At 40.2% G+C, this 24,859-nt stretch overlaps 1 protein-coding gene across 4 annotated transcripts in view; it reads left to right on the plus strand.

The window, feature by feature from the left end:
* ZNF827 (zinc finger protein 827) overlaps positions 1 to 24,859 on the plus strand; it is a 100,049-nt gene that overhangs the window by 34,123 nt on the left and 41,067 nt on the right. For all 4 annotated transcript variants that reach the window (XR_007777485.1, XR_007777486.1, XR_007777484.1 and 1 more), the window contains 2 exons: positions 5,094 to 5,577; positions 16,947 to 17,180. Coding sequence is in view for 1 of the 4 variants with exons in the window: in XM_050973890.1 (XP_050829847.1) it covers positions 5,094 to 5,577; positions 16,947 to 17,180 (718 nt within the window). In the remaining 3 variants the exon portion in view is untranslated. The remainder of the gene's footprint in view (positions 1 to 5,093; positions 5,578 to 16,946; positions 17,181 to 24,859) is intronic.

Genomic DNA, 24,859 nt, shown 5'->3' on the forward strand with positions numbered 1-24,859 from the left:
ATATGAGACAAGTATAAGACAGGACCTTAAATCTTTTCAAAAAATAATTTTTTTTAACACCTAATCCAGTCCAGCACTGCAGAGAGGCATTTTTTTCCCCCTTGTTTTCAAGCAAAGCAAGGAAATACTTTAAAAAGGGAAATACTATATAAATAACATCTGTGTCTTGAAGGGAAGGATCAGATCAAAACTAGCAACACAGCACTAAACTTTTGAAAAGGCAATATTTTAAAAATGAGGGAATTTGTTGAAAAAGAGCATGAAATGGAAAAGCAGAGGGCACGTGCTAGATGTTAAAATGGAAAGTGTACTCAGTTTTTAAAATAATCCCACAAAAGAAACGTGAATGCCTGTGTCTCGTAACCAGAAAGTAGAGTCTGTGCAAAGCTTTGCCCAGCTTTAGGGAAGGGGAAGGGAAAAGATCAATCTCAGCAGTACCACAAAATTGCAGGGCTTGCCTGTGTCACCCTTTTCCTCACTCCTACTCTTGTTTTACCCTGTTGGGTGGGATCACATGTATTTGTAACTGTGGTACATCTGTATGGCTGATAAATCAGAAGGGATGTTGCTTGTAAGTATGAAAAGATGACTTAAGAAGTGGCTTATGATACCAGGAAAGTTACAATGTCCACAAAAAAAAAAAAAAAAAAAAAAAAAACCAAAATAACAAAAAAACCCCAACAAAAGTAACAGAAAAAGCAACACATTGATACAAATGATGTGATATGATAGGGACATGTGGTTTCTGTAAAAGAAAATCATGTGTTCCTTTACTAAGATGTTCTGAGCATGTCAGGAAAATCGTGGACTTTAAAATCAGTTGAAATTTATTTGGTCTATAAAAAAAGCCTTTGGCAAAGCTTCTCACAGAGAAGCTGCCAAATAAATTAAGCGATGAGATGTACTATGGCAAATTAGAAATTCACCAAGAGACAGTAAAACAAAGGGTAGGAAGGAATTAGCAATTTTAAGCATGACAAAAGGCTAACAGAGGGGTGTTCCATTACTAAAAGCGAAATTGTGCATATTTTAGCAAATATGATCTACACAGAGTGATGTCTGTGGGTAAGAGAATTATAGATGGTGCAACCTTATGTGCATGAATTGAGATTTAAAAAGGCAAAGCTTCAAAGGGAACAAAAGGAGGCTGGCTGCCTGATAAACAAGGGGGCAAATGAAGTTATTGTTGACAAATAGAAGGTTCTGTACCTTGGAAACCAGAGTCTAATAATGCACCTGCCTGTTGGATATAATGAACTGTAACTGGAAAAATATCTGGATATTGTTATAGACAGTTCAATGAAAACCTTTTCTTGGCATGCACAGCAGTGGTTAAAAAGTACATTAGATATTTGAGTGTCTGGAGAATAAAACAGAAATAACACTGAAAATGTAACAATGTTACTATTAGCATATGGTATGCTGCCACTTCTGGTCACTGTATTAGAAAAGACATGAGAAATAGGAGGGATTTTAAAAGCTGGTAGTGAAAATTATTAGTGGGATGGCAAGAAAGGACTGCCTTTGAAGAAAGGAGCTGAAAAGAATGGGACTGCCAGGAGGGTGAGAGAGGTGTGATCAGAATAATGCTTGATAGAGAAGATGAACTGAATGGCCTCTTTTTTTCTTTCTTGTCATGTGAGAATGAGAAGGCAGCAGAAGAAACTGGGAGAAACAAAAAATTTAAAATTTTGACCAAGAGATAACTTGTACTCAAGTCCACAAACAAAGCCTAAAGTTTGTAAGGGCACGGTAATTCTGTTGAAAATTACTGCAAGTGTCATAGCAAGCACACACTGAAAAAACTGCAGAACCACACAAAATATTGTTTGAGACTGGGCAGACTGCAGGGGTAGAATCAAGAGGGTACAAGTCCTTTGCCCAGTCAAGGAGAACATCCCTGGTTAAAGGAAATAAACTCTGAAGCCAGAAGCCCCTAAGTGGTTCTGGCATAAGTCAAACAGCAGTTTTATGGGATTTTGAAAGAAGCATTGTGTATGAGCAGGTTGTGCACTGTGGTTTGTTGCAGTGTAATTCAGAGAGATCAGCAGCTGGGCTCAGGCTGGCACTTTGGGGAAAACCTGCCAGCTGCACTCTTGTCTCCTCCTGCCTGTGGTTCTTGCAGGAAGAGCCTGTTGGAGTCTAAAGAAGACATCTGATGCTTTGGGTAGCATTAGCACAGTATAAGAGCTATTCTTTGCCTCATGGAGGGAGCAGGCAGCTTTTTGGACCATAATATTGCGTGGCCTAAATCTCCCCTGAGGCTTTCTGTGTAGCTCTACGGGGTTTCTTGTTTTTCATTCTGCAGCAAGTAGTTCCTGCCTTGACTCTTTCCCCCAAATGGCAAAGAGTGGCAATTCTTGGCTCTTTTAGCTGCTGCTGAATGAGAAAATAAGGGCTAGATTTTCCTTTAGAGGGATTTTAGCTTAGGTTTAGTGTTCAAATTTTTAAATTAATTTTATTTATTTATTGAAAATAAAAGAAAAGTTAAAATCTTCTGGTGGAATTGGACTCTGGATATTGGGGGGCTAAATTTTTGGCTTTATGGTTTTTTTTCATTTCTTCTTGGTCTAAAATTTTTCCTTGCAATACTTAAAATATTTGGGTTTGAACTCTGTCATTCCCTGGCTGTGAGTTAGAAATGCTCTTTATTTTATGAGAAATCCATTGGTGATGAAGTTACTGGTTTTGGGCAGGAGAAAAAAATTCAAATCGAATGAATCAGTGGCTCTTATTTTCATCCATTCTCAAAAGATATTGCAGTGGTGGCATGCCATACTCCTGGGGAGAGGAGGTGGGCTCCCACACAGGCTCTGTCACCTGCCTGCTGCAGTGACAGCCTTCTGAAGGCATGGGATCAATGGTTGTGATAAGGAACTCTGGAAGATGTGGTTAAACACATAGGCAGGGAAATGCTGACTGAAGGGGATCCTGGAGAGAAGCCCTGGCACACAGAATCTGTGGGTGTAAGAGATAAAGTTGCCATGGTGAGGGTGCTTGCTGCCCTGAGTACATCTCAGTGTTCTCTGTGAAGAGTGCTCACACACTGCTGTGCTCACAGACCATCCTGCTTCCACTAGTGTACACAAGCAATCTGGTTGGCAATTTCATTGTAACCTGCTAATATTTGGAATTTATTGTGCTGCTATTCTTCTGCAAGGTTGTTTTAAATATGTGTTAGGTTAGCACTAGCTTCTTTCTTTTCTTTTTTTTTTCTTTTTCTCGTTGTCAGGTGCAATTATAAAATTCCAGAATTGCTTTGTCTATAAATGTCATGCTTAGTGTTGAGAATGTCATTCTGGCCAAAAGAAATTTTGTCTTGCTATCTGTATAGCACCTCTAGAGCCACCAAAGAACCACTGAATGAAAAGTTACACAGCACCAGTGAAATGAGTTTTCACTGAATGCAAAAAGTATGAAAAGAGTACATGAGGACATCCCCCAGCTTCACATTTCAGCAGACCTGAGCTGAGGGCTTGTGTAGAACTGGAAATCCTGGATCTGAGCTCATGACTGAATTCCTCTTACAATATAGAAAATTAATCAGGCCAAGTCTAGCACTATCTGAAACTCCAGTCTGAATTCTGACGAAGCCTTTTTTGGGAAATGCTGCTGTTACCCTGCAGCACTGTGGTGTCTGCACCAGGACCCTCAGGATCTAGATCTCAGTTCTGCAGGAGACTGGAAAGTGCACAAAGCCTTAGCTAAAGCTAGGTTTTCTAAGCTCCCTCGTGTAGATCTGCAGCCCTCAGGGCTTTTGGACTCCCAAGCTGTAGCAGCAAACCTTAGCCAGCACAGCTGGCTTCTTCTGAGCCAAGCCCAGGGAGCAGGGGGAAGGAAGAGTGCCTACTCAGTAGTAAGGGAATCACACCTTGTTTGCCAAGAGTTCATCAAACCTCTCCATGTTTCAGGTGAAATATTTTGCATTCAACAAATTGCCATTTTCCAACAAAAATCTGTCTCACTGAAATGTTTCCAACCAACTTGAGTCACAAGTGAAAGCGAATGTGTGGAGCTCAGCTGGTGCCAGTGTGTCCTGATCACATGTTCATCCATTAGTAAGGAACAAATGTATGTATTTGCCAGCCTTTTTGCAGGGAGTAGCCTGGAGTGCTGCTGTCAGGATTTTAAATTTATTTGTGAAGCCGTAGCGAAAAGATTTTTCAACAGCCTTGCTGCTATTATGCTGAGCTCAGTTGCTCCTTCTCTTTAATGAGTACTGTATGAAGCAAGAAATTGTATAATTATATGTCTGTAGTTTATATAGTTTAATGAGTGTGTCTGTTCCTATAATATGTGAGCCATTGTGTACGGATGGATGGAGTTCCCTCTGAAAGGTAATCGGGATGGAGCCTGGGGATGGCAGGCATCGCATTCATACTGGAGCATGCAGGCTCCATGACAAAGAGCCTGCAGTCCAAATATGAGGACAGTAAAATTAACTGTGATCCTTAACTGACTGATAAACTAGAATAAATGGCAGACACCATCTCTCATGTTCTATTGCATCATAAAAGAGCTGTTTATTTTCTGGTAGAATTAATTTGCAGCAAACTGTTTCAATAGCTCCTTGGTATTGCCAGGTGCTGTGTTTTTACTCTAATGATACGTAAATCAATGATGGACATTGCTGCGTTGGTTGGGGTTTTTTTAGGTGCTCTGAACAATTTTTATTAGTTAGGCTGCACAGAGTGATGTTTGTTTTTTAATCAAGAAAGCTATTAGTAATAGCTTGGAAGTCTTTGTGCACTGACAGGTCATCAGGATCTGATTCTAAGGGCTGTTTGATCCAAGGCAGATATCATCATTTCCAAACTACAGAAGCAGATGTTCCTGATTTTTTTTTGTTGTTGTTGTTGTTTTCACTTGAGTCCGATGCTTAAGTTCTTTGACTTGTGTGAAAGAATCCTACTGTTCTTGGAGTCTGACCACTTTCCCGGTGCTCAAAATGAACAGTTCACTCATTAGGTAATATTTTCTTCTTTTTTTTTTTTTTTTTTTTCAAACAGTGTAAGAAACAGAGTTGAGATTTCTGCAATTCTATTAATCTGTTTGGCTTAATACATGCTTTTTTCTTTCTCCTCTCGAACCAGGTTCATCAGCACCAGGACCGGGGTGAGACCTTCCAATGCCAGCTGTGCCCTTTTACCTCCTCCCGCCACTTCAGCCTGAAACTCCACATGCGCTGCCACCAGCATTTCCTCAGGACAGAGTCTAAAGTGAAGGAGGAAATGCCAGACACTGAGGTGAAGGGGTCACCACAGCTAAACAGCGACTCCTGCCCGGGACCACTGAGGGAAGGAGCAGGCCCTGAGCTCCCAGGATTGGCATCTGTATCCAAAACACCCGATGTGGCTGGGCAGCCTGCTGGGGCTGTTCCACCTTTGCTGGTGAAAGAAGAGCCCAAAGACGACGCTGGCGCCTCAGCTGCACCTTTTGCCCTTAGCACTGCTGACAGAGCCCCAAACAACACAAAGCTGAAAGACTCCTCTGACTTCGTGGCCAATACAGCATCAGCACTATTCAGCCAAGACATCTCCGTCAAGATGGCATCAGATTTTCTTATGAAGCTATCAGGTAATTGGGCAGCAGCGTTGGCTGCTCTTTTATGGGCTAGGAGACACTTTGTCTTGGTTTTACTAAGTCAAAGAATTGCTAGGAGCAAAACATTGTAGCTTCTTAACTTATTATTTCTTGTTTCTTTTGGTAGCAGAGGTGTATGGTGAAGGGCAGAGGGGAAACAGTGAGAGGAGAGAGGGGTTTGCTGTTTAATTGCTGGGATTAGGAGTGAGAAGTGTTTATCCAGGCTTTCATGTTCATTAGCATTTACCTTGGCAAACCTCTTTTGATGCATTTTCCAGGCATGTTGAATACCTATAGTTCCAGTTTGAAATCACTGAGGGTCACCTAAATGCCCAGCATGTTTAAAAATTCAGTTTTTAAGTTTTCTGCCTTAATCTTCCTGTTAAAAAGGACCAGTAAAGGATTGGTCACCTTCCTTTCCAAGCTATTTGAGGCCTGTGCCGTAAATGCATGGGAAGTGTGATTGTCACTGCTTTTGGGTTTTGTTGCTAACACTTTTAAAAGAACAGCAGTCCTAGAGATTCATGTACAAATTTTTAAAATTATTATTATTTTAATCAAAATCCATATCTAATGAAACACGTATTTACTGCTTTTTCACTGTTAGAATATTTCTCTAAGAATGATATCCATGTGTTAGACTGAAGTGTGTGTTTAGGGTGGATCTGTTGTATTTTATGTGCTCTTTTATTGATTTGCCTGACTACTTCAGAACAGTTGATATGCTGGGGAGTGTTCTATGCCAAATGCTTTTGAAATTGGCCTCTAATTTTTTGAAGAGAAAGAAGTCAAGAAAAATGTCACTCAAGGAGCTTCTGTTTCTTAAGGAAATCTCAGTCTCCATGGGACATTTTAGGCTTTGGAGATAGAAGAAAACCTTTACAAGAGAAAAAAATTAGTCAGCTTTCTCCTTTAAATGGAAAGTAAGTTGTATTTGAGCAAATTTTGTCAGATAAATGAAAGAATTAGTTCTGTCTTAATACCCAGCCTGGGTGAAACTACAGCCATTTGTTAGGAAAATCTTTCTTTCCTCATCTTCCCAGATCTTTATACCTCTGGGATCACAGTTCTGTGAGGAATTGAGTAGAATGGGTTAATACAAGAAATCAAGACTGAGGCTTCATGGAGCCAGCCAGGAAAAGAGAAAACAGCTGAGGGCAAGCAGGAGGTGAATTGGGCTGGCACAAATGGCTTGCTGTGTTGGTTGGAAGAAGCCACAGGACCTCCCCCTGAAAAAAATATTAAACAATCTGTCAATATAAATGATTATTCTGACTGACAAAAAGCGGGCAGGGTCAGTCTGTTTGGATTTGCTTGTACGTTTCTTTGGTTGAGTTTCAAATTTGGACTTGATCTGCAGTCCCTCTGACCGTCCAACAGCTGTCCCACACATGTTGTGGTGCCGATGTCGATCTCAAACTCGGGTTGCTGTGCTCCAAGAGGCTCTGCACATCAGCAGGGCTGGCCTGGGGAGGGTGGTGCTCGTGATGGCTGCATGGAGCAGGAATGAGAGCAGAGTGCAGGAGAGGGGGGGAAAGCCTGAAAGCTGAGAGAACATACAACAATTTGGTGTGTGGCTTTTCATGTAGCTGTTGATGGGAAGCTGTTCACAGTTTGGCAGACGGTCATGTTTTCGGTGTCTGCTCTGTTGGCATCAGAGAAAGGATACAAATGTACATTATTCATGCAAAAGGCCTATGCAGTTATTTTATGGTGACTTACTAAAGGTCTTGAAACCTGACTTGTATGCACTGTTACCTAGCAACATGTTATAAAGTCGCTGGGGGAGCAAGATGTATCTGTAATTTTGTATGTGTGCATATTTGGATTAAAATGTACTGCCAGTCACCAAGTTTGCTACGCAGGAAGAGCAATGTCAGAAGGAAGGGAATTTCTTTTCTTCTGAGATTTATGTGTTACATACATTTGGTTCATGCTTTCCTCTATACAGAGTGCATAAATTTAGAGTAGAAGTAATTCTCTTTTAGCAAGTTGGCTGAGTATTAGCTGCAGCTCTGATGGTTCAGCTCTGCTGAACGAAGTTCCTTTGAGTGATTTCTTTATTACAGCAGTCTTGTTAGGCCCATCAGAGCTTCAATTATTTGCCCTACCTTTCCAATGATCTAAATCTTTTGACATCTCAAATTGTATATGCCAATTTTAACAGCCAACACAGATTTTTCAAGACCAAATTATGTCAAAACAATCTAATTTTCTTCTCTGACAGGCCTTGTGGCTAGGAAAGAAGCAGTAGATATATAGACTTTTTGAATTTGGCATTCATTCTTATTGAATATTGATCTTCTAAATGAACATTTATTTTTGCTTGCCAATGTTTATTGCTCCTCTTCTTGCTTGCTGTCAATCTGTATACCTCCGGTTTCATGGGAAACCTGCTGATGTCCATTCATCATATCCCATCTCTCCAGTTTAGAGACAAAAGGTGTCACATGTGACAGTGTCAAATGCTTGGCACCTTTATCACAGTTTCCAGGAGAGTGGAGATTAGAATAAATAATCATAAAATCATTGTCATTAGGACAAAAAGTTAAAGGATTGTTTCACTGTAGGGTTCAAGTTAGTATTAGGAAAATCTTTCCCAAGCTGAGGTATTTATACCTCTAGGATAGTTTGGCTGGAGAGATTGTGGCATCTCTGCCACTGGGGAGATGTAAAACCAGCTGCCTGTCAGATATGGCTGGTCACATATGAAGCAGTAATATGGACTAAATCTGTGTATCTCAATCAGTGGACCATAGGAATGTCAGAAGCAGTAGCAAAAAATGTTATCTGAATTAAAACAAGCAGCAAGATGCAGAGATGCAAACTGAGGGAAAATTTACAGATGTTGGAAGTTTAGACCTGATTTGGAGTGGGCCAGAGATGAATTATGGTGACACTGCCCAAAACAGCCATTCAGGTTTTTTTCAGAAAGGCTCAGGGGAGCTTTAGATTTAAAGAGATTGAGAAATACTGGTGGGTGACCTTTTCAAAACCACTTCATGCCCAATTCTGTGCCATTGCTTGCCAGAAAGATTTTTAGTTACATGTTTTATGAAGTAAGGCATAAACAAATCACCAAATGTAAATCTAAACCTCAGAACAAATCTTGATTTTTTTTTTTTTCCCCTAGATTCAATCCTCTAGGTCCTAGTTTAGGGAAGGAGAGGATTTTAAATTTACAAGAAATTTAAAAGGGTTCTCTGACACTTTATTCAGAGTTTTTTTCTAAAGACAATTGAAAAGAAGACACATAAAAAAAAGAATATTTAATCATGGGCATGTTTTTAACTTCAAATCTTGCTCCTCTGATTTCAGTAGGTCTGCTTGTACACTTTAAATTTTTCCAGTATTTTGCTGTAGCAGTGCTTTTTCAGAATGTTTTCCTCCCCCAGTCCATTAATTCCATGTTAAAACTTTATAACAGCATTCATGTCCTAATTTAAAGATTATTTGATTTTCCTGTTTCAAAGATTTCAGTGGCAGACATTATACAACACATCTCTTTAAATACTGGTGTCCTTCTACCCACTTTTCAGGCTTGAGTTTTGGTGTTGGTTTTTTTTCTTTTTTTCCCAATAAAAATTTCTTTCACAATGATCCAAACTACAATGGCCAGTGCACCCTAGTGATGTTATTACTGTGCCTATGTTATGTGCTGCAGTAACTTTTAACATTTGGAAATAAATGAATCCCAACAAAATGAATGGGATTCTTGCACTATTGCTCTCCATGGGATTCTGTGTGGAAACAGTAATTGGTACACATCCTTCATTGCTGGCCTCTCTCCCCCACCTCTCTGGGTTTAAACAAGTGCATTGCTCCAGCAAGCAGGTCTCTTCATCTTGTGGAGTGGTATCAAGTGTGCCCTGCCTCTGCTGGTTTTTTATGTTCCCCAAGTTACTTGCATGGAAAGCCTTAAAAGAAGACAGGAGGAAGAAACTAAAATGCTGAGGTTTTGGGGCTGGCCATGTTAAACCAATTAGAAACTGCTTTCTCTCATTTTGTCATGTCTTCTGTCACTGTCATGTGAGGAGTCAAGTCTTTATTTTGGGAAATAAAGCCACCATGGGACTTTGGTGACTGTCCAAAATATTTGGGCTTTTAATTTGTGTTTTATTAGCTGATTCCATTAATGGAATAATGAGAGAGTAAATCATCAGACAGCTACATACTACATACAGATTAGTAGAAAAGCTAACTAATCATTTAGTTTATTTGTTCTGTTAGGCTCTTGAAAATTACTGTGTTCCTTAAAGGTAACACAAGCAATTTGAAACGTTTTATCATTTGCCATTGACTGTGCTGAACTGGCTGGCTTGAACTTTTCAAACAGCTATTTTTAATAAAATAAAAGCATATCCAATTTAATTGCCATAGTTTATGTATTTGAGTAGCAAGTTCCAAAGAAAAGACCAGGCTGTCTATGTTTGGGATTCGTAGTTTATGTCAGAATGTAAAATTTAAATTAGAATCTGTAAGTGCACAGGACTGGCAATTATTGAGCCATGTCCTTAACTTTAAAATACTGTGAATTCCATAATGCCTCTGGCAGTGTAAATACCCCTCATGTCATCAAGTTCTCCCTTTGAAGTCTCACCAGATTCACATTTTCCTAGTTTCCATATAGACCTTTAGCTTGAAGTAAAATTCTGATATGCAATAACATATCTACTTGGGCAAATAAAATCTTGTTCTTATCTTTGCTACTGATATATCATCACCCTAATAATCTCTTTTCAGCAATTTCTAGTCTTGCATCCACAATTTTCAAACGTCCTTAAAATCACACTGTCGTGTTTACACCTTGAAGGAACATGTAGAATTTAGCAAGATAAATCAGTGTAGTCTCTGTTCTAATCCAGCAATTTAAAATGCAGAATAACAAACACCTTTTCTTTGTGTGTACTCAGTCCAATACAAATTAAAAAAAGCCAGCAATATAATTCTGGACCAGGTCTGTACTTACAATTTAATGTCTTCAAACAAACTCTTACATTAGGAATATAGGACTGGACTAGGCTAATGGCTCTTCTGTTTCCCTGAATACACCATTACTCTGGGCAGAAGTCCGAGCTCATGAGCCTTTCTCTCTCATCTGTCCAAAATGGGATTTGAAAACACTGTTAGTTCAATCCTCTCTGATTGTTTGTTTTGTTTTTTGTTTTGTTAAACAAATATAAAGGCCAGTCTGGTGATATTTCTCTCCCCTGTTTTTGCTCCTTTGTAGAGAGAAAACATTCCAATATTGCAAGTAATTCTTTCTTATCAGCAATAAATGCCTTCTTGTTCTTTTCACTGCTTCTTCTCTTTTCTCCAGTGTCCTCACAATCTTACCTGTTCTGCTGCTATTTTGCTTTTCATCTGGAAAGGAGGAAATGTTTTTTAGCAGATGTTACAGCCTTGTTTACCCTGTGGGACTTTGGCTCAGCAGCAGACATCTTGGGGTGTCAGGAGGGATGTGTGATTCTGCTCCTGCCTTAGCAATTTGCCTGATTCCTTCATTCCACTTGGACTAGAACATGGGGAGATTTTGAGGGCACAGTGGCAGGACTAGTCATTCTCCTTTGCTATGTCTCATTGTGCTTTGCTCCAGCTTTCTAAACACAGAGCAGCTTTAAAGAAGATCAGTTTTCTTAGCTGGTCTTTCTTAACCTAGGCTTGCAGTTTCTAATGTACCTAAGCAATAAGGTTTGAAAGACCTCATATTTTAAGTGATCTCCTGAAGCCCAGGGGTGCTAGGTTGTGGCATCATCATATTTGTGGTTGTCTATTCTGCCATTGCACTGCTTTGATAAAAAGAATTGTTGTCATGCTGAGCACCCTTGAGTCAGGAGTAGCTTTTTCACTGGTAATGCCCCTTCTGTCCCTTATAGCCAATAGGTTAGTTAGGGCAGAGTAGAGAGCTTTCAAATTCAGGTGTAATTGACTGAGAATTCCTAGAAGGGTTGGGTAGCATGAAGTGCTCTGGGACATATTAATACTCCAGGGCAAAAGGCACTAAAAGGAACTGACAGACCAGCTAGAATGTCCTGCCAGAAGAACAGTATTTCTCCTTTTGGGCCACCTACTGTGTATGCAGCCTCTCTGGTTAATCAGATGAACATAATTTATCAGCCCAATTGGATTTTAGTCTGGAGGTTCTCCAACAAGTTCCAATACCATAGATTTTTCTTGCAAAGCAATTAGCTCACTGGGGCTGCTTCTGCAGTGTTTGTGTGCCTCTCTCCCAGTTCTTGAATGTCATCAAATATAACCCATGGGCTCCATGCAGAATGTCAGTTCCTACCTGGACGTTTCAACTGCTTGAGAACAGAATAGTAAATTACTCAAGACACACCCTTTATTGACCACAGCTGCCTTCAGGGTGATGTGATGCCCACTGTCAAGGGACTGTGTCCTCCAAATACAGCAGAACTGATCTGTCATAGGCCTTTAGTTCATTTTAACCACCACAGCTCAGAGCTTACTGTCTGGGATGGAAGATTCATCATAGTTCCTTTCAACACAGACTCTATGGATGGTCTTTCTCATGGCCTTTTTTGATGGCAGAATTTTTGTTGTGGATTCTGTTTTTTCCTTCATGTTTTTCTCTCAGGCAGATGGAGCAGTGACCAGCTTCTTGCTGATTGTGACTTGTAAAATTGAGCTTGGCTTGGAAGTAATCAGGACATTTTTCCTCATTCAGTTATAAACATTTTGAGCATTTAGAAATCCTCTTAAGTGGAAGGATGGAGTTAGCAGCTTCTACCAGAGTGTTTCAGATTAGTGGCAGATGCCCAAAGCTTTTCTTGTGGCATTTGGCAGTTTCAGGAAAGTGTTATAACTTTCATCATCTACTTTTGCCAAATGGCTCAAATGGTTCCAGTTGCCAGGAAGATAAAAATCAGCAGTCTGGAATATTCTTTGATCTGTGTTTTTTCTGGATATGGAATAGAACAAATGGAGCATTATCCACTGTGCTTGAGAGATTCCTGCCTGTTGGTTTCATTTGCTATGTGGGTTTGTTTTGTTTCGTTGCTGTGTATTTCAAAATTAAATTGCTGGGGCTTTTTTTATTCAGTGTGCAGACAACACATCCTTCATTCTGTTCTCACTGCTGTTCAGAATGAATGTAAATTAAATATAGATTAGAATATGTGTGTGTATCTATTTTTTGTATGTAGATAGAAGATATCTTATTATTACTCCTTCTGGGGAGTAATAATTTTGTCGTTCAAGTATATTTTAATAACATTCAACATATTCTTTTTAATTCTTAAAGTCTAGTTCTAATTTTTTTTAAGGATTCCTCAGTTATGGGATTTTTAAAAACTGGTCATAGTAAAATTTTATTTCCCTTACTTGCAATTTTTTTTCTTACATCTGTTTATTGTTTTCCATAAAATGACTGGTGGATGCATCATGCTTGCATTCCCCATGTGTTAGCAATTTTGTCCAGAGTTGTGGATCCAAGATGGGACAGAGGCAAGAGTGGTGGGGACTTTTGTTGTTTAGGGGGTCTTTTTTGTGTTGTGGGTTTTTTCCCCCTCTAGCTTTTATGTATGGATCTGATAAATGAGACAACCTGCCCTTTTTCATTTGTCCTTCTGTTTTAGGCTTCATTTACATTACACTCTGCTTTAGTATATTTCAAGAAAGAGTAAAAACCTTATTAATTATAGCAATTGCCTTGAAACTGACCCAGTAGTTGTCGGATTATGATTTTATTTTCTGGGGGGAGAAAAATGAGGCAAATAACTCTTCTATTTTTGTGATTTATCTACAATTTAAATGTTTGGTTTTTAGAAAACATCATCAGTTCAAGGAATGTGCTGCCAGTTAATTAAAGAAATAAGACTCTGCTTCTTTCCTAATTTATTAATTCCTTCTTCTGTCCAATACAAAGCAGGTAAAGCAGATAGACCAGGCAGAATCAGTGACATGGGTAAGAACAGCAGTCTGGGATTCTTTTCCTTCATGTGATACTGCCAAAGGCACACCTTTAGGGCTTCCTCTGCATTGGGGCACCCTGACAATGTGTTGTTTTTTTTTTTTCTTATTGGTGAAGTATTGTAAACACACAGAGTATTAATATCTCATGAAGAGCTCATTTAGATTATGTCTGATGCTGTGCTGGAAGATTTGATATCAACATGGTTTTGTTTATCACTGTTACCCTGGATGATGGCTCAGAAGTGTGAGGAGGCAGTGGCTCCTAGCAGCACGTGCTGACACTGCAGGAGGGATCACATGTGGGGTAGGGACAGAAAGGGAAAGGTGTACAGGGGAAAGGAGGGAAACTTGATTCATTCTGCATCTGTCACTTCATGGGATCAGTCAGCTTGGCAAAGACCTCTGAGATCATCGAATCCAATGCATGACAAAGCACCCCCTTGTCAACCAGGCCATGGCACTGAGTGCCACATCCAGTCTTCCCTTAAACTCCTCCAGGGAAGTGACTCTACCACCTCCCTGGGCAGCCCATTCCAATGTCTCATCAACCTTTCTGGAAGAAATTCTTCCTGATGTCCAACTTAAACTTCTCTTGATGCAGCTTAGGACTATTTCCTCTTATCCTGTCTGTCTGTCTGGGACAAGACAGACATGGCTCCTTTCAGGGAATTGTGGAGTGATAGTGGCCCCCAAGCCTTCTTTTCTCATAAAACTTGTGCTCCAGACCCTTCACCAGCTCTGTTGCCCTTCCCTAGACTCACTCCAGAACCTCAAAGTTCTTCCTGAATTGAAGGGCCAAGAACTGGACTATCACTAAACTCTTTAAACTCTGGAATGATCTACCTTGAAATTTTGGTCCTTTGAGCTATTAGAACTTGTCTTCATCTTAGTAGGGTTTGAGGATACCCTGGGATGAAGAGCATCAAGGCACCACCTTACACCTGCCCTTAGACTGGGTCACACTGGCTGCTGACTTTTGACTTGGTGATAAGAGGGTTTAAAAAATGCTGATTTCTTCCAGAAGCATTCCTTTTGATCCTTTTTCTTGTGGTAAGGTAATGCAATAAGTATCTGCCACTGCATACTATAGCAACTAACTCTTGTAATAAGTACCTTGCTTAAGTCTGTGATATTATCTGAATTCTGTTACATTCTATTTGTTTATGGATGTTTTTGCCATGGCTTATGGTTGCAAACTTACACTGACCTATGCAAGTTTAATATCACCTCTATTTTAAATGGTGGAAGAGTGTAGGCTCACCCAGCCTGTAGTGCTTGCTCTACCTGGCTCATTTTCTGCCCTGGTTCATGGCAGAGACAAGGCTGGGTCCACAGGTTGATGGTTGTTCTCAGTGGGTCATCCTTACCTCTTCACTCACACTCATGCTTCCTTTATTTTCTGGGACAAATTTGAATTAATACCTTTTTGAAATTAATAAATTCAAAAGACCTTTTCTTTCCCCAGTGTTCTCTGAAAAGTTCAGGCAGACTGCTCTCTCTCAGTTGCATTCAGATCCTGGTGGAGGTATTTTTCATATCAGCAGAGCAGCTGGAGTGGCATGTTTTAAAAGCAAAGGATAGCAGAAGGTAATTCAGCAGAGAAGACTTGGGTCTCTTTGTTTTTGTGACTGTTCATCACCCCAGGTCAAACCCCAGAATAGGCTGAGGCCAGGATAAAGAAGATAGATGGAATTTTTTGGTTAGTACCTTAGTAAAGTTAAGATTGGCTTGAGAGCTCTAACTTGTGTTTTTATGGTTTAAAGCATGTTTTAATGTTTCATATTTCTGCTTTCACTCTTTGTGAAATATAAAATGCAGAAGCAATTCCTGATGCTGGTAAAAGCTCCTATAGGTTATGTTTAAAATTCCAGAAATAAGGTAACGTAATTCCTGAAGTGACTAGAACTAATGTGTATGTGCACATTGCTTATGTGTGCACTCTTTATACCAATTGCCTTGATCCTGTTCTTTGGTAATGGCTTGCCCAGCAACAAGGAGGAAAATCAAACTCTGAAATATGGATTGAAAAGATGCATTGTGTTACAGGGTAATGCAGTAGCTCTAAAAATCATTAGCACACCCCCAAAGACAAACATGAAATATTTAACCTGTGTGGAAATGAACAAAGCCTCAAAGTAGCAAATGTGTCTAATTCTGATAACAATGGCAATTATACCTCATATTTAGAGTTCAGGTGTCTGGGAGATGGTGAGCACTTCATGGTAGGATGCAGGAATTTGGGTTCTCCAGGAGTTTTGGGGGTGTTCTCCAGGAGTCCTTCTCCAGGAGAAGGAGAGTGTCTCAGGAAATAAGCCAAAAAAGTGAGGAGACAGAGTAGGTAAGAAGCTGAATTGGAGGAGAAAGTAGACCAAGGGTTTAAGCAGGTAAATGTTGCCAGATTTTGTCTTTTGAGTTTGTGGACACAGAAGTTTAGAGAGGTGGGAAAAATGTAAACTTGCCAAGGTAAAGGCACTCAACAAGTCATCTGCTGTGTGTTACTGGGAATTTAAAGGGACATTTTGACCAAGAAAAGGTCACGAACAGACAGGGAAAGAAGTATCTCTTCATGGTTAAATAAAAAAAATATTAGAAGATTTACTTGATGAATAGTGTGACTTCTTTAGCTTTCTGCTTGTTGTGCCTCTGCCCCTGAATTTATGTTGATTGGGCTTGGAAGTATTGTTTAAGAGCTGTTCTGGTTTTGTCCTTTTAACCAAACACCGTGCAGAGGTTTTGCTGCTGTCAAGAGGTATCAGAAAGACCCTCCAAGCATTGCTCAGTGTGTAGATCTTCAGCAGCTCCCCATGGTCTCCTTACTCTCCTCTGAGGCTGTATAGCTGCTTAGGAGGAGTATTCAAAAGGAGTATTTTAAACTTACTCTCTTTCTTTTTATGGGTATAGAGCTTAGACAGTGCAGAGCTGTCTTCTAAAATTCTCTTAGTTCTCTTCTTAATACAGCAGCTTTTAGGACCTCAGAATTTGCTATCTTTTCCCTTTTACTTCCCTCTTAGGTTTTCCATCTTCCCACTCTTCATATCTTGCCTGTCTTCCATGTGTTAAAACCTTAGTATGTCATACCCATGGGCTTTGCCAAACTTGCCCTTAGGTGAAATGAGGTTTTAAACTTCCACCAAGCCTGTAGAAAACCTACAAACCAATGACAAGGGAGGAGCTTTTAGGAGAAGCAGGGGGAAAAAAGTGAGAGAATGTTCTTCTGAGCTTTGGTACATGCAGTTGTGTTTCAAAACTGCCCCTTTGTAGAAAAGGTGCAGAAGTTTGTTTGTCCCTTGAAGCATCTTTGAGCACAGTTTGATGTGTCTGCTGCCTGTACCTGCTCTAGCATTTCTCAGGTTATGGTTTTTTCCTGTTACTAGCTGTTCCAGGATTATGTATTATACTAAGTCTCACTTCTTTCCTTCTCTTAACAGCTGCAAATCAAAAAGAGCCCTTGACTCCTAATTTTAAAGTGAAAGAGGAGCCTAAGGATGAAGAAGCTGGAAGTTCAGCCGTGTCTCAGCCCAGCTATGTGTTCAGCCAAGAGTCTGAAGCCCCAGCTCCAAATGTCCCTGAAGAGAAACTCAAGCCACAAGAAGCACAGGCAAATGTGATGAGGCAGGACATGTCAGTCAAGGCAGCATCTGAGCTCCTCATGAAGCTCTCAGGTAGATATTTCATTTAATAATACTGAATTTTTAATTTTTTTTTTTTTTTTTTTTTGGTGTATGTAAGCAGGGTTACCTTGCAAGAAGGTAGGTTCAGCTTTAGTAGCAAGCCAAGGAACAATTGAAAAGGCCTGTCTACAAAGTGTCACGTATGTGAAATATCTCAGTGTGGTCTGTAGCCACACTATCTAATTATCTCTGCTCTGATTTTCAAACTAATGACTATGGAATAAGTCAAAAGAAATGATGCCTTAAAGCTTTTAAGTGCTATAATTTTTTTAATGTACCATGTAAATTTACCCATGTTAATACCAATTTATTCACAGGTGTCTCTTCATTAACATCATAAGAACATTTCTGTACTGTACCTGGCATAGCTTTATAGAATATGACTTTTAAAGCTTTTATTTTTTTCTGGCTATACATTGTACTCAAAATTATAAGATACACTGTTAAAAAAAATTGTGTAAACTGAGCCAGCTTTCTGCATTTAGCAAGACCACTTGATCTTGCTTCCATTGCTTCAGGGATAGAGTCTTCTGCCAGACAAGTAGGCAGTGTACACACATAGGCAGTGTTAAAGCTGGAGGGAGTCAAATAAAATGTATGTTCTGCTAATTATGATTTGTCTACCTTTCAGAATCAAGGTTTAAAAGAAAGTAAAAGGGTTGAATTCTTCCCACTGGGATCAGGTTAAGTGAATGATGAAAAGGCTTTGAATTTCTAACAGACCAGTTTTTAGGACCAAGACATGAAAGTCGGTCTGGCAGACTGGGTTTTGTGCTTCTGCACTTGAACTGGAGCTGGATCTGATAAATTTTAAGTCTTCTCCAAAACTGGACAAGACTTATTTTTTTAATTGTGCCAAAGTCATGCAACAAATGCTGGTGGGAATCCTTACAAGTTTAGTAACTTTTGAGATCCCTGTCAAACCTACCTGAAATCAGTTGTCTTGATTGGACACTGTCAGCTGTGAATTTGAGCTCAAACTCAAAAACTATCTGAAAGACTTGAGCTGACTGGGATCTCCCCCATAAAACATGTAATTAATTCACTCCTGTTCATGCCTCCACATTTTAATTTGCAGAAGAATTTGAATCAAGCCTTCCATGTTAATGGTGCAAAAAGTGTTTCCCAAGTACAAAACCCAATCAGAGCACCAGTTTCCAGACTTGTTTCTCAGACTCCCAAATACATACCAGTTGCTGCTGGTAACTGGTTTGAGTGAGGTGTTTTGGTAACAAAATTTTGCAGCCTAATGAATGCTAAGCTGTGACTGTTTTTCTTGGTGCATATAAATTTACGTAACTTTTTTTATAAAGAAAGAGCTCCATAATTTAATGTTTTGTGAAGTACTTCAGAGACACGAGGGTTCTGGATTGTCAGTCTGGAGTTCAGCACTGGCAGGCTGTGTTTAAATAGTTCTATTGCTGCCTATTATGTTAGAATATTTGTTCCTTAAATACCTGTTTATATGAGAGAAATCCAGCATGTATTAAAACTTGGTCAAGTCTTCAGCTCATGTTGGGATCTCCCAGGCTTTAAAGGCTCTAATAAGAAATACACCAGTGTATCATTTCTCTTACAAGCTCTTAGGGACTGAGCAGTTTTTGCTGACAGTGGTCTTTTTGGCTAATGCATAGATTAGGATGTGAAGAGTGACTTGCATTTGTGGAGCTGGTGTTGCTGCCGTGGGTATTCCCGCATCAGCCACGGGTTGGTGGGGTTACACCCAGTTTGTCACAGACAGTTTTCAACCTGCACTTCCCTCAATTACCATCTAAGGCAGAAACTGGAGAGGAAAACACTGAGATACAGTTTAATGTGGGACAACAAGAGGAAAATCTTAAGATGATTAGCCTCTTTAGTGGTTTATTTTGGGTTTTTTTGAATCTTTACCTTATCTGGTAGAATACTCCCATATCACTGTTGACTTCACAGCCTACTGTAAGTAATTTTGCAGCCTGGTTTTGGTGACTTAGAACTTACTTAATTAAGCCTCTTCATAGAATCATAGATGGTGATGCCTTAAGTTTTAGCTTTCATATTATCCAGGTTCTGTTCTGCCTTAGTATCTAACTCTGAACTTCATATAAGGTGTTAGCAAGTTCTCCTCACAGTTTAGTTTGCTAAAGCAATCCTTTCCCAGCCTGAGAACCAAGGGCACCATTGCAGCTTCAGTGCAGCCAAAGTGCTGCTATCTTGCAGCCCAAAAAGTACAAACAAGAGCAAATTGAGGAGAGCAGCTGGGAGGATGGGGCTTCATAACCTGAAGCTGTATTTGGACAAATAACCCAAATAAGTAAATGGACCAAAACTTACAGAAGCATGAAAAGATGTGACCCATTGTCCATCCTGAGTGTAGCCTCAGCCAGGCTCTTGTGCTGTCTGAAGTGTATCCTTTGAAGGCCTTTTTAATAAATACTTACACTTTATTCCTTTAACACTGTCTAGACTCACTTCTAGGTAGCCTCTCAAGGCATCAAGGGACCTTAAAGATGACAAAATCATTTAGGCTGGAAAAGACCACTCAGGTCATGCACTCCAACCATTGACTGATCACCACCTTGTCCTGGGCCACAGCACTGAGTGCCACATTCAGTCATTTCTTGAACACCTCCAGGGATGGTGGCTTCACCATTTCCCTGGGCAGTTTGTTCCAGTGCTTGGCAACACTTTATGTGAAACAATTCTTCCTGATGTCCAGCCTGAACCTCCCCTGGAGCAGCTTGAGGCCATCTCTTCTTGTCCTGTTGCTGGTTGCCTGGGAGAAGAGACTTCCCCAGCTATAACCTCCTTTCAGGGAGCTGTAGAGAACAATCATCTTGTTCCAACCCCCCTGCCATGGGCAGGGACATCTTCCACTAGAAGATATTGTTTAGAGCCTCATCCAATGTGGCCTTGAACACTTCTAGGGATGAGGCATCCACGTTTCTTCCTGAGCCACATCTTGAGATTAAAAGGAAAACAAGAACAAACTTCCTCCTTTTTCATGGTACTGGAAAGAAAAAAAATTGAACAAGTCTGTCTTGATGTTTTACTCTCTGTGGGAAATCCTCAGTCAAGTGCCCTTGTTAAATTTGATATATTTTATAATTGGGTTTAAGTCAAGTCCCTTCAGATTCTCTATGCTTGTAAGGATAAGGTAAGGACTGAATGGATTGTGTTCTTGCTTTGTTCTTTTCACTTTCTTCTGCGTAATGCTAATCACCAAAACCTGCATCACGTACAAATTCAGGAAGGAATTTCCAACATAACAGTGTTGTGCTTCCTGCATTCCTGACATACATGCTGCTGTTACCCTCTGAGCAAGAGTACTGCTGATTGTTTCAGCCTCATGGGTGGGAGCCAACTGGGATTTGGGCATAGACCTTGCTATTTCCTTCCATGCAAGGGATAAACTGGTTTATATTTTTCACTGGGAAATCTCTTTTCCCAAACAGAAGTGCTGTGTTGCCAGCTCTTAGCTGTACAGGGTAGTGGAAGGCCCTTCCATCTCTGGAGCCTGGTTTGGTCGGATGCATACTGTAGGGTAGGTTTACTCCAAATCACCAGGCCTTTGTCAGCCCCCATTTCTCAGCTACTCAGAAATTACTCTAGAGCTAGGAAAAGTTAGAAGAATAAACATCAATTCCTGTACTAGAACATTAACAGAACATTTGTTAGCTGTCCTTGTAGAAGCAGGTGGAAAGAAGCAAGAGAAAATCACACACAGCTATTTTAGGGCTACAAGACAAGACTCTCTCTTTCAAGCTGAAGGGCTCTCTGGACACTTGCTTCTAGCAACATGGCCACAGTTTGGGATCAAGCCCTTGCCTTACACATTACTTTGGTGGAATTTGACCTTTTATACCAGTTCTTTCTCTTCCATGTTCCCCTGGGACTTAGGTCTCCTACCCCACAGTTCCTAGACTTGATACCTACTCACACCTCTTCTAAAGGATTATCCAGGCTCAGAGGGCTCATGTCTCTTGGGCATGTCTGGGCAGAACCCACTTCCCTCCAAACAGCCAGGAGAAAACCTCCTAACAATCAAGCTGCTATTTCAGAATAAATCAAGCACCCATTTGAAAGGAATGGTGTTTGGAAGTCAACAGGCAAAGTTTAAGCAGATTTTTAACCTCCATTCCACAGAAGAAAATAAAATTACCACTGTGATATGTATGAGTGCACAAAGGTGAGCTGGGAATTCTATCCATTGCTGAGTCTTGACTGAGACTAGGTCCAGTGGTAAGCAAACAGATTTGAGGAGATAGTGGAGTGGGGCAAATTGCTCTCATCTCTGTTTGAAAGGGTGCCATCCCTGCAAGATTTTAAATTCCCATCAAATATTGTACAAAATCAGTTAAAAGAAATGGGAGTAATGTGTTTCAAATACACCCATTTTTTTACATTTTTGCCAGTTCTCTTTCATGGAAAAGCTAATTTATTGCTCAAAATGTTTAAGTGGCACCCTCAATGATTCCTGGTCAGTTTTTTACACTCAGTCTTGTAAATTGAAAAGTACATTTCAGAGGAGACTGAAATTAAAAACAAATATTTGCATTTACATGCCGTTGTTAGAGCTGAAAGTCTCATTTTCTGCTGAAATAGTCATGCTGCTGATATGTTTGGGGCATGTATTAACTTATAGAAGCATACAATGTTTTGTCTTCTGGTCCAGAAATGAGTGTCTAGGTGGAAGAGCATAAAATCTATTCCAGGCAGTAGCACTTTTTAAGTAATGTTTTGCCCAGGGACATTAGTATGTCCTTGTCTTTCCCAGAAATGTTATCTGAATCACATTTACCTTTATTTCAGATGTATCCTATTTTTAAAATGTGTTCATTTTGCAGGTAACTCAGGTTGTTTTCCTTCCCTCTTTTTTCTGTGGGTCAATTCCCCATGTGTTGCACATCTCCTTGTTAGCCCAGGCAAGTGCATGACATTTGTACCCTTTGGTTCCTTTGGATTTTTTGTTCTTCAATCCTCAGGTCACACAGTGTTTTCTTGTACAACAGGACCAACAAAGTGTCTTAATTTTGGGTTATCAGCACATGCAATTAGTGCAGACTTACTTCTTGATCTCAGCACACAAAGTAAGGTGCTGCTTACAACTGAGTCCAAAAGCATTCCTGATCAACTCCATTTATTGCAGCTAATTATATGATACTTCCTCTTTTGGAACAACTGGTTATTACAGGGCAGGGGTGTGATGGGGTTTTTGGTTTTTTTTTGTTAAGCCTATATCCACTTAAAAAATTTTATGGTAATTTTGTATTTCATGCCTTGTCATTCATTTTTTTGACACTGAATCATACATTTAATTGAAATCACGTGGATTAGAACAACTATTTTAAAAGAGTGAAACAAGGAGAAAAGAATGATAGTACAATTCTAACATAAGATGAAGATCAGAACTAATCTTGCTGCATATTTCTTTTCCACAACATTGTGGACTGCTCTGGGAAATGCCTGTGTGGAGTTAGGCTGCTGTCTCTGGAGATCCCTGTTGCTGGTACCTCGTGAGAGTCCCTGCTGCTGGATTGATTGCAGGAGAGTTGTCAAGGCTTTCATCCCTGCTTGGAAAGCCTCAATCATGGGCAGAGAAGGGAAAATACAGGGAAGTCTTTTGTTCCTTGGGGCTTCTGTAGGAGCCCAGAACATAAGTGGGGAAGTGTATGAGCCAAAATAAGACTTTTTCTTTGTGGGAGGTAGAGAAATGGCAAACCATGGCCATTAAACCCTGCTACTGGCCAAGTGGGTTTTGTTGGGGTTTTTTCTGGTTTTGGTTTTTTATTTTAACCATGTTGTTCAAGTAGGGCCTTGCAGGTAAGCAGCATCATCCCACCATTTAAATGGAAGGGGCAGCAGATGTCTATCACAACTCTAATTAGTCTATGGCTTTAATTTGCTCCATTTTTTTTCCTTGGATCGCATTTCTGTGAAGCAGCTTGTAGTTGCAAAATTCTGTAACATGGGAGTTCAGAGGTTCCACTTTAATAAATATGAGCCATTTCATGATTTTTTTTTTAATGCAGGATCCTGTTATATTGATTCATTGACATTGTCTTATATAAAACAGCAGTTTGAAAAAAATACTAGCAAAATAAAGCATCAAGCACAGCGCCCTAGGGAACGTCAGATATTCCTTGTTGTGTCTCTGTAGCAGAACCTTCAGGGCTTGCCAACTGTTCCCTACCTCTGAGGTTTTATTTAAGCTGTTTTAGGGCATGTTTATTTCTAGCAAATCAGAACAATTAGCATAACAAAACGCCTGATTCTCCGTGCTGAAAGCTTTTGAAGTTGGTACAAGTTGACCCACTATTTACCCCTGTCTGCTTCGTTGTGGAGACTGGTACATGAGTCCAATTTATGAGACATATGGGAAAGGCTTTCTTCTCTGAGTTGATTCATAAAGTTGATTTGTAAAGCTGATGGGCATTTCAGCAAATACGAGCAACTTCGAATTTTAGTCACAGGGTAAAATTTTAAGTAAAATGGTGGGAAGAAACAGGAATGATTTACCAAGTATTCATTTGATTTTGGCAATGCAAGGATATTGGACAGCTGTTGTGTCAGCCAAAGCAATATTTACTGCGTGACTTGTGTTCTTTATGAACTCTATCCCTTATTTTTGACTTCTGTCTCAAATAATGGGAAAAGCAGAGTGTGCTGTATTAGGAAGGGTTCAGGGTCCCTTCCAGAGCATGAGTGCTACATGGAATCATAGAATGTTTTGGGATGGAAGGGACCTTTAAAGGTCATCCAGACCAACCCCTCAGCAACAAGCAGGGACATCTTCATCGAGATCAGGTTGCTCAGAGCCCTGTCCTACCTGACCTTGAGCAGTTCCAGGCACGGGCCATTTACCACCTCTCTGGGCAACGTGTTCCCATGTTTCAACACTCATATTGTAAAAAATTCTTCCCTTATATATAGTCTGAATCTACCTTCTTTTAGGTTAAAACCACTGTCTCTTATGTCACAACAGGCTAAACAGTCTGAACTCAGCTGTCTCACAAGCCTGCTTTAAGTACTGAAAAGCTGCTGTAAGGTCTCCCTGAAGCCTTCCCTTCACCAGGCTGACCAACTCCAGCTCTCTCAAGCCTGTCTCCACAGAGAAAGTGTTCCAACCTTCTGATCAGGTCCATCAGGTCATGGTTTCCCTGTGCTGTGGGGCACTGGGGGAGCTGAGCCTGTTCAGGCTGGCACAGGGGAACTAAAGGCCAATCTAATTGCAGCCTGCACCTACTTGAGGGAAACTTGGAAAAGAGGCAGATGGTAAAAGAAGGGGTAACAGCTGCCAGCTTCAGTTTGGGAAGTTCAGAGTGGACATTAAGAAAAGTTTCTAGTGCTGCATTGGAACAAGTCTTACTTTCCTTTTGAAAGTCCTGCAGGATTAACCTGCAGCTGGCCTAGTGCTGACTGTTCATGAAATAATTTTGTTTGGAGGGGACCTCCAGGGTCATCTATTCCAGACCTTTGCTCAGAGGAGGTCAAGCCAGGCAGGCTGCTGAGGATCTTACTAAGTTTAGAATGTGTTCAGGGGTAGAGAACCCAACTTCTCTCAGCAATGTGTGTCAGCATTTCCCCATCCTGATGGGAATTCTTTTTCCTGTATATATAAACAGAATTCCCCATGTTCCATCTTGTCTGTTGACTCATACAGTCGCTGTGCATTTATGAAAGAAATCTTG

This window comes from Serinus canaria, chromosome 4 (genome assembly GCF_022539315.1).
Source record: "Serinus canaria isolate serCan28SL12 chromosome 4, serCan2020, whole genome shotgun sequence".
In the NCBI taxonomy this organism is placed as follows: domain Eukaryota; kingdom Metazoa; phylum Chordata; class Aves; order Passeriformes; family Fringillidae; genus Serinus; species Serinus canaria.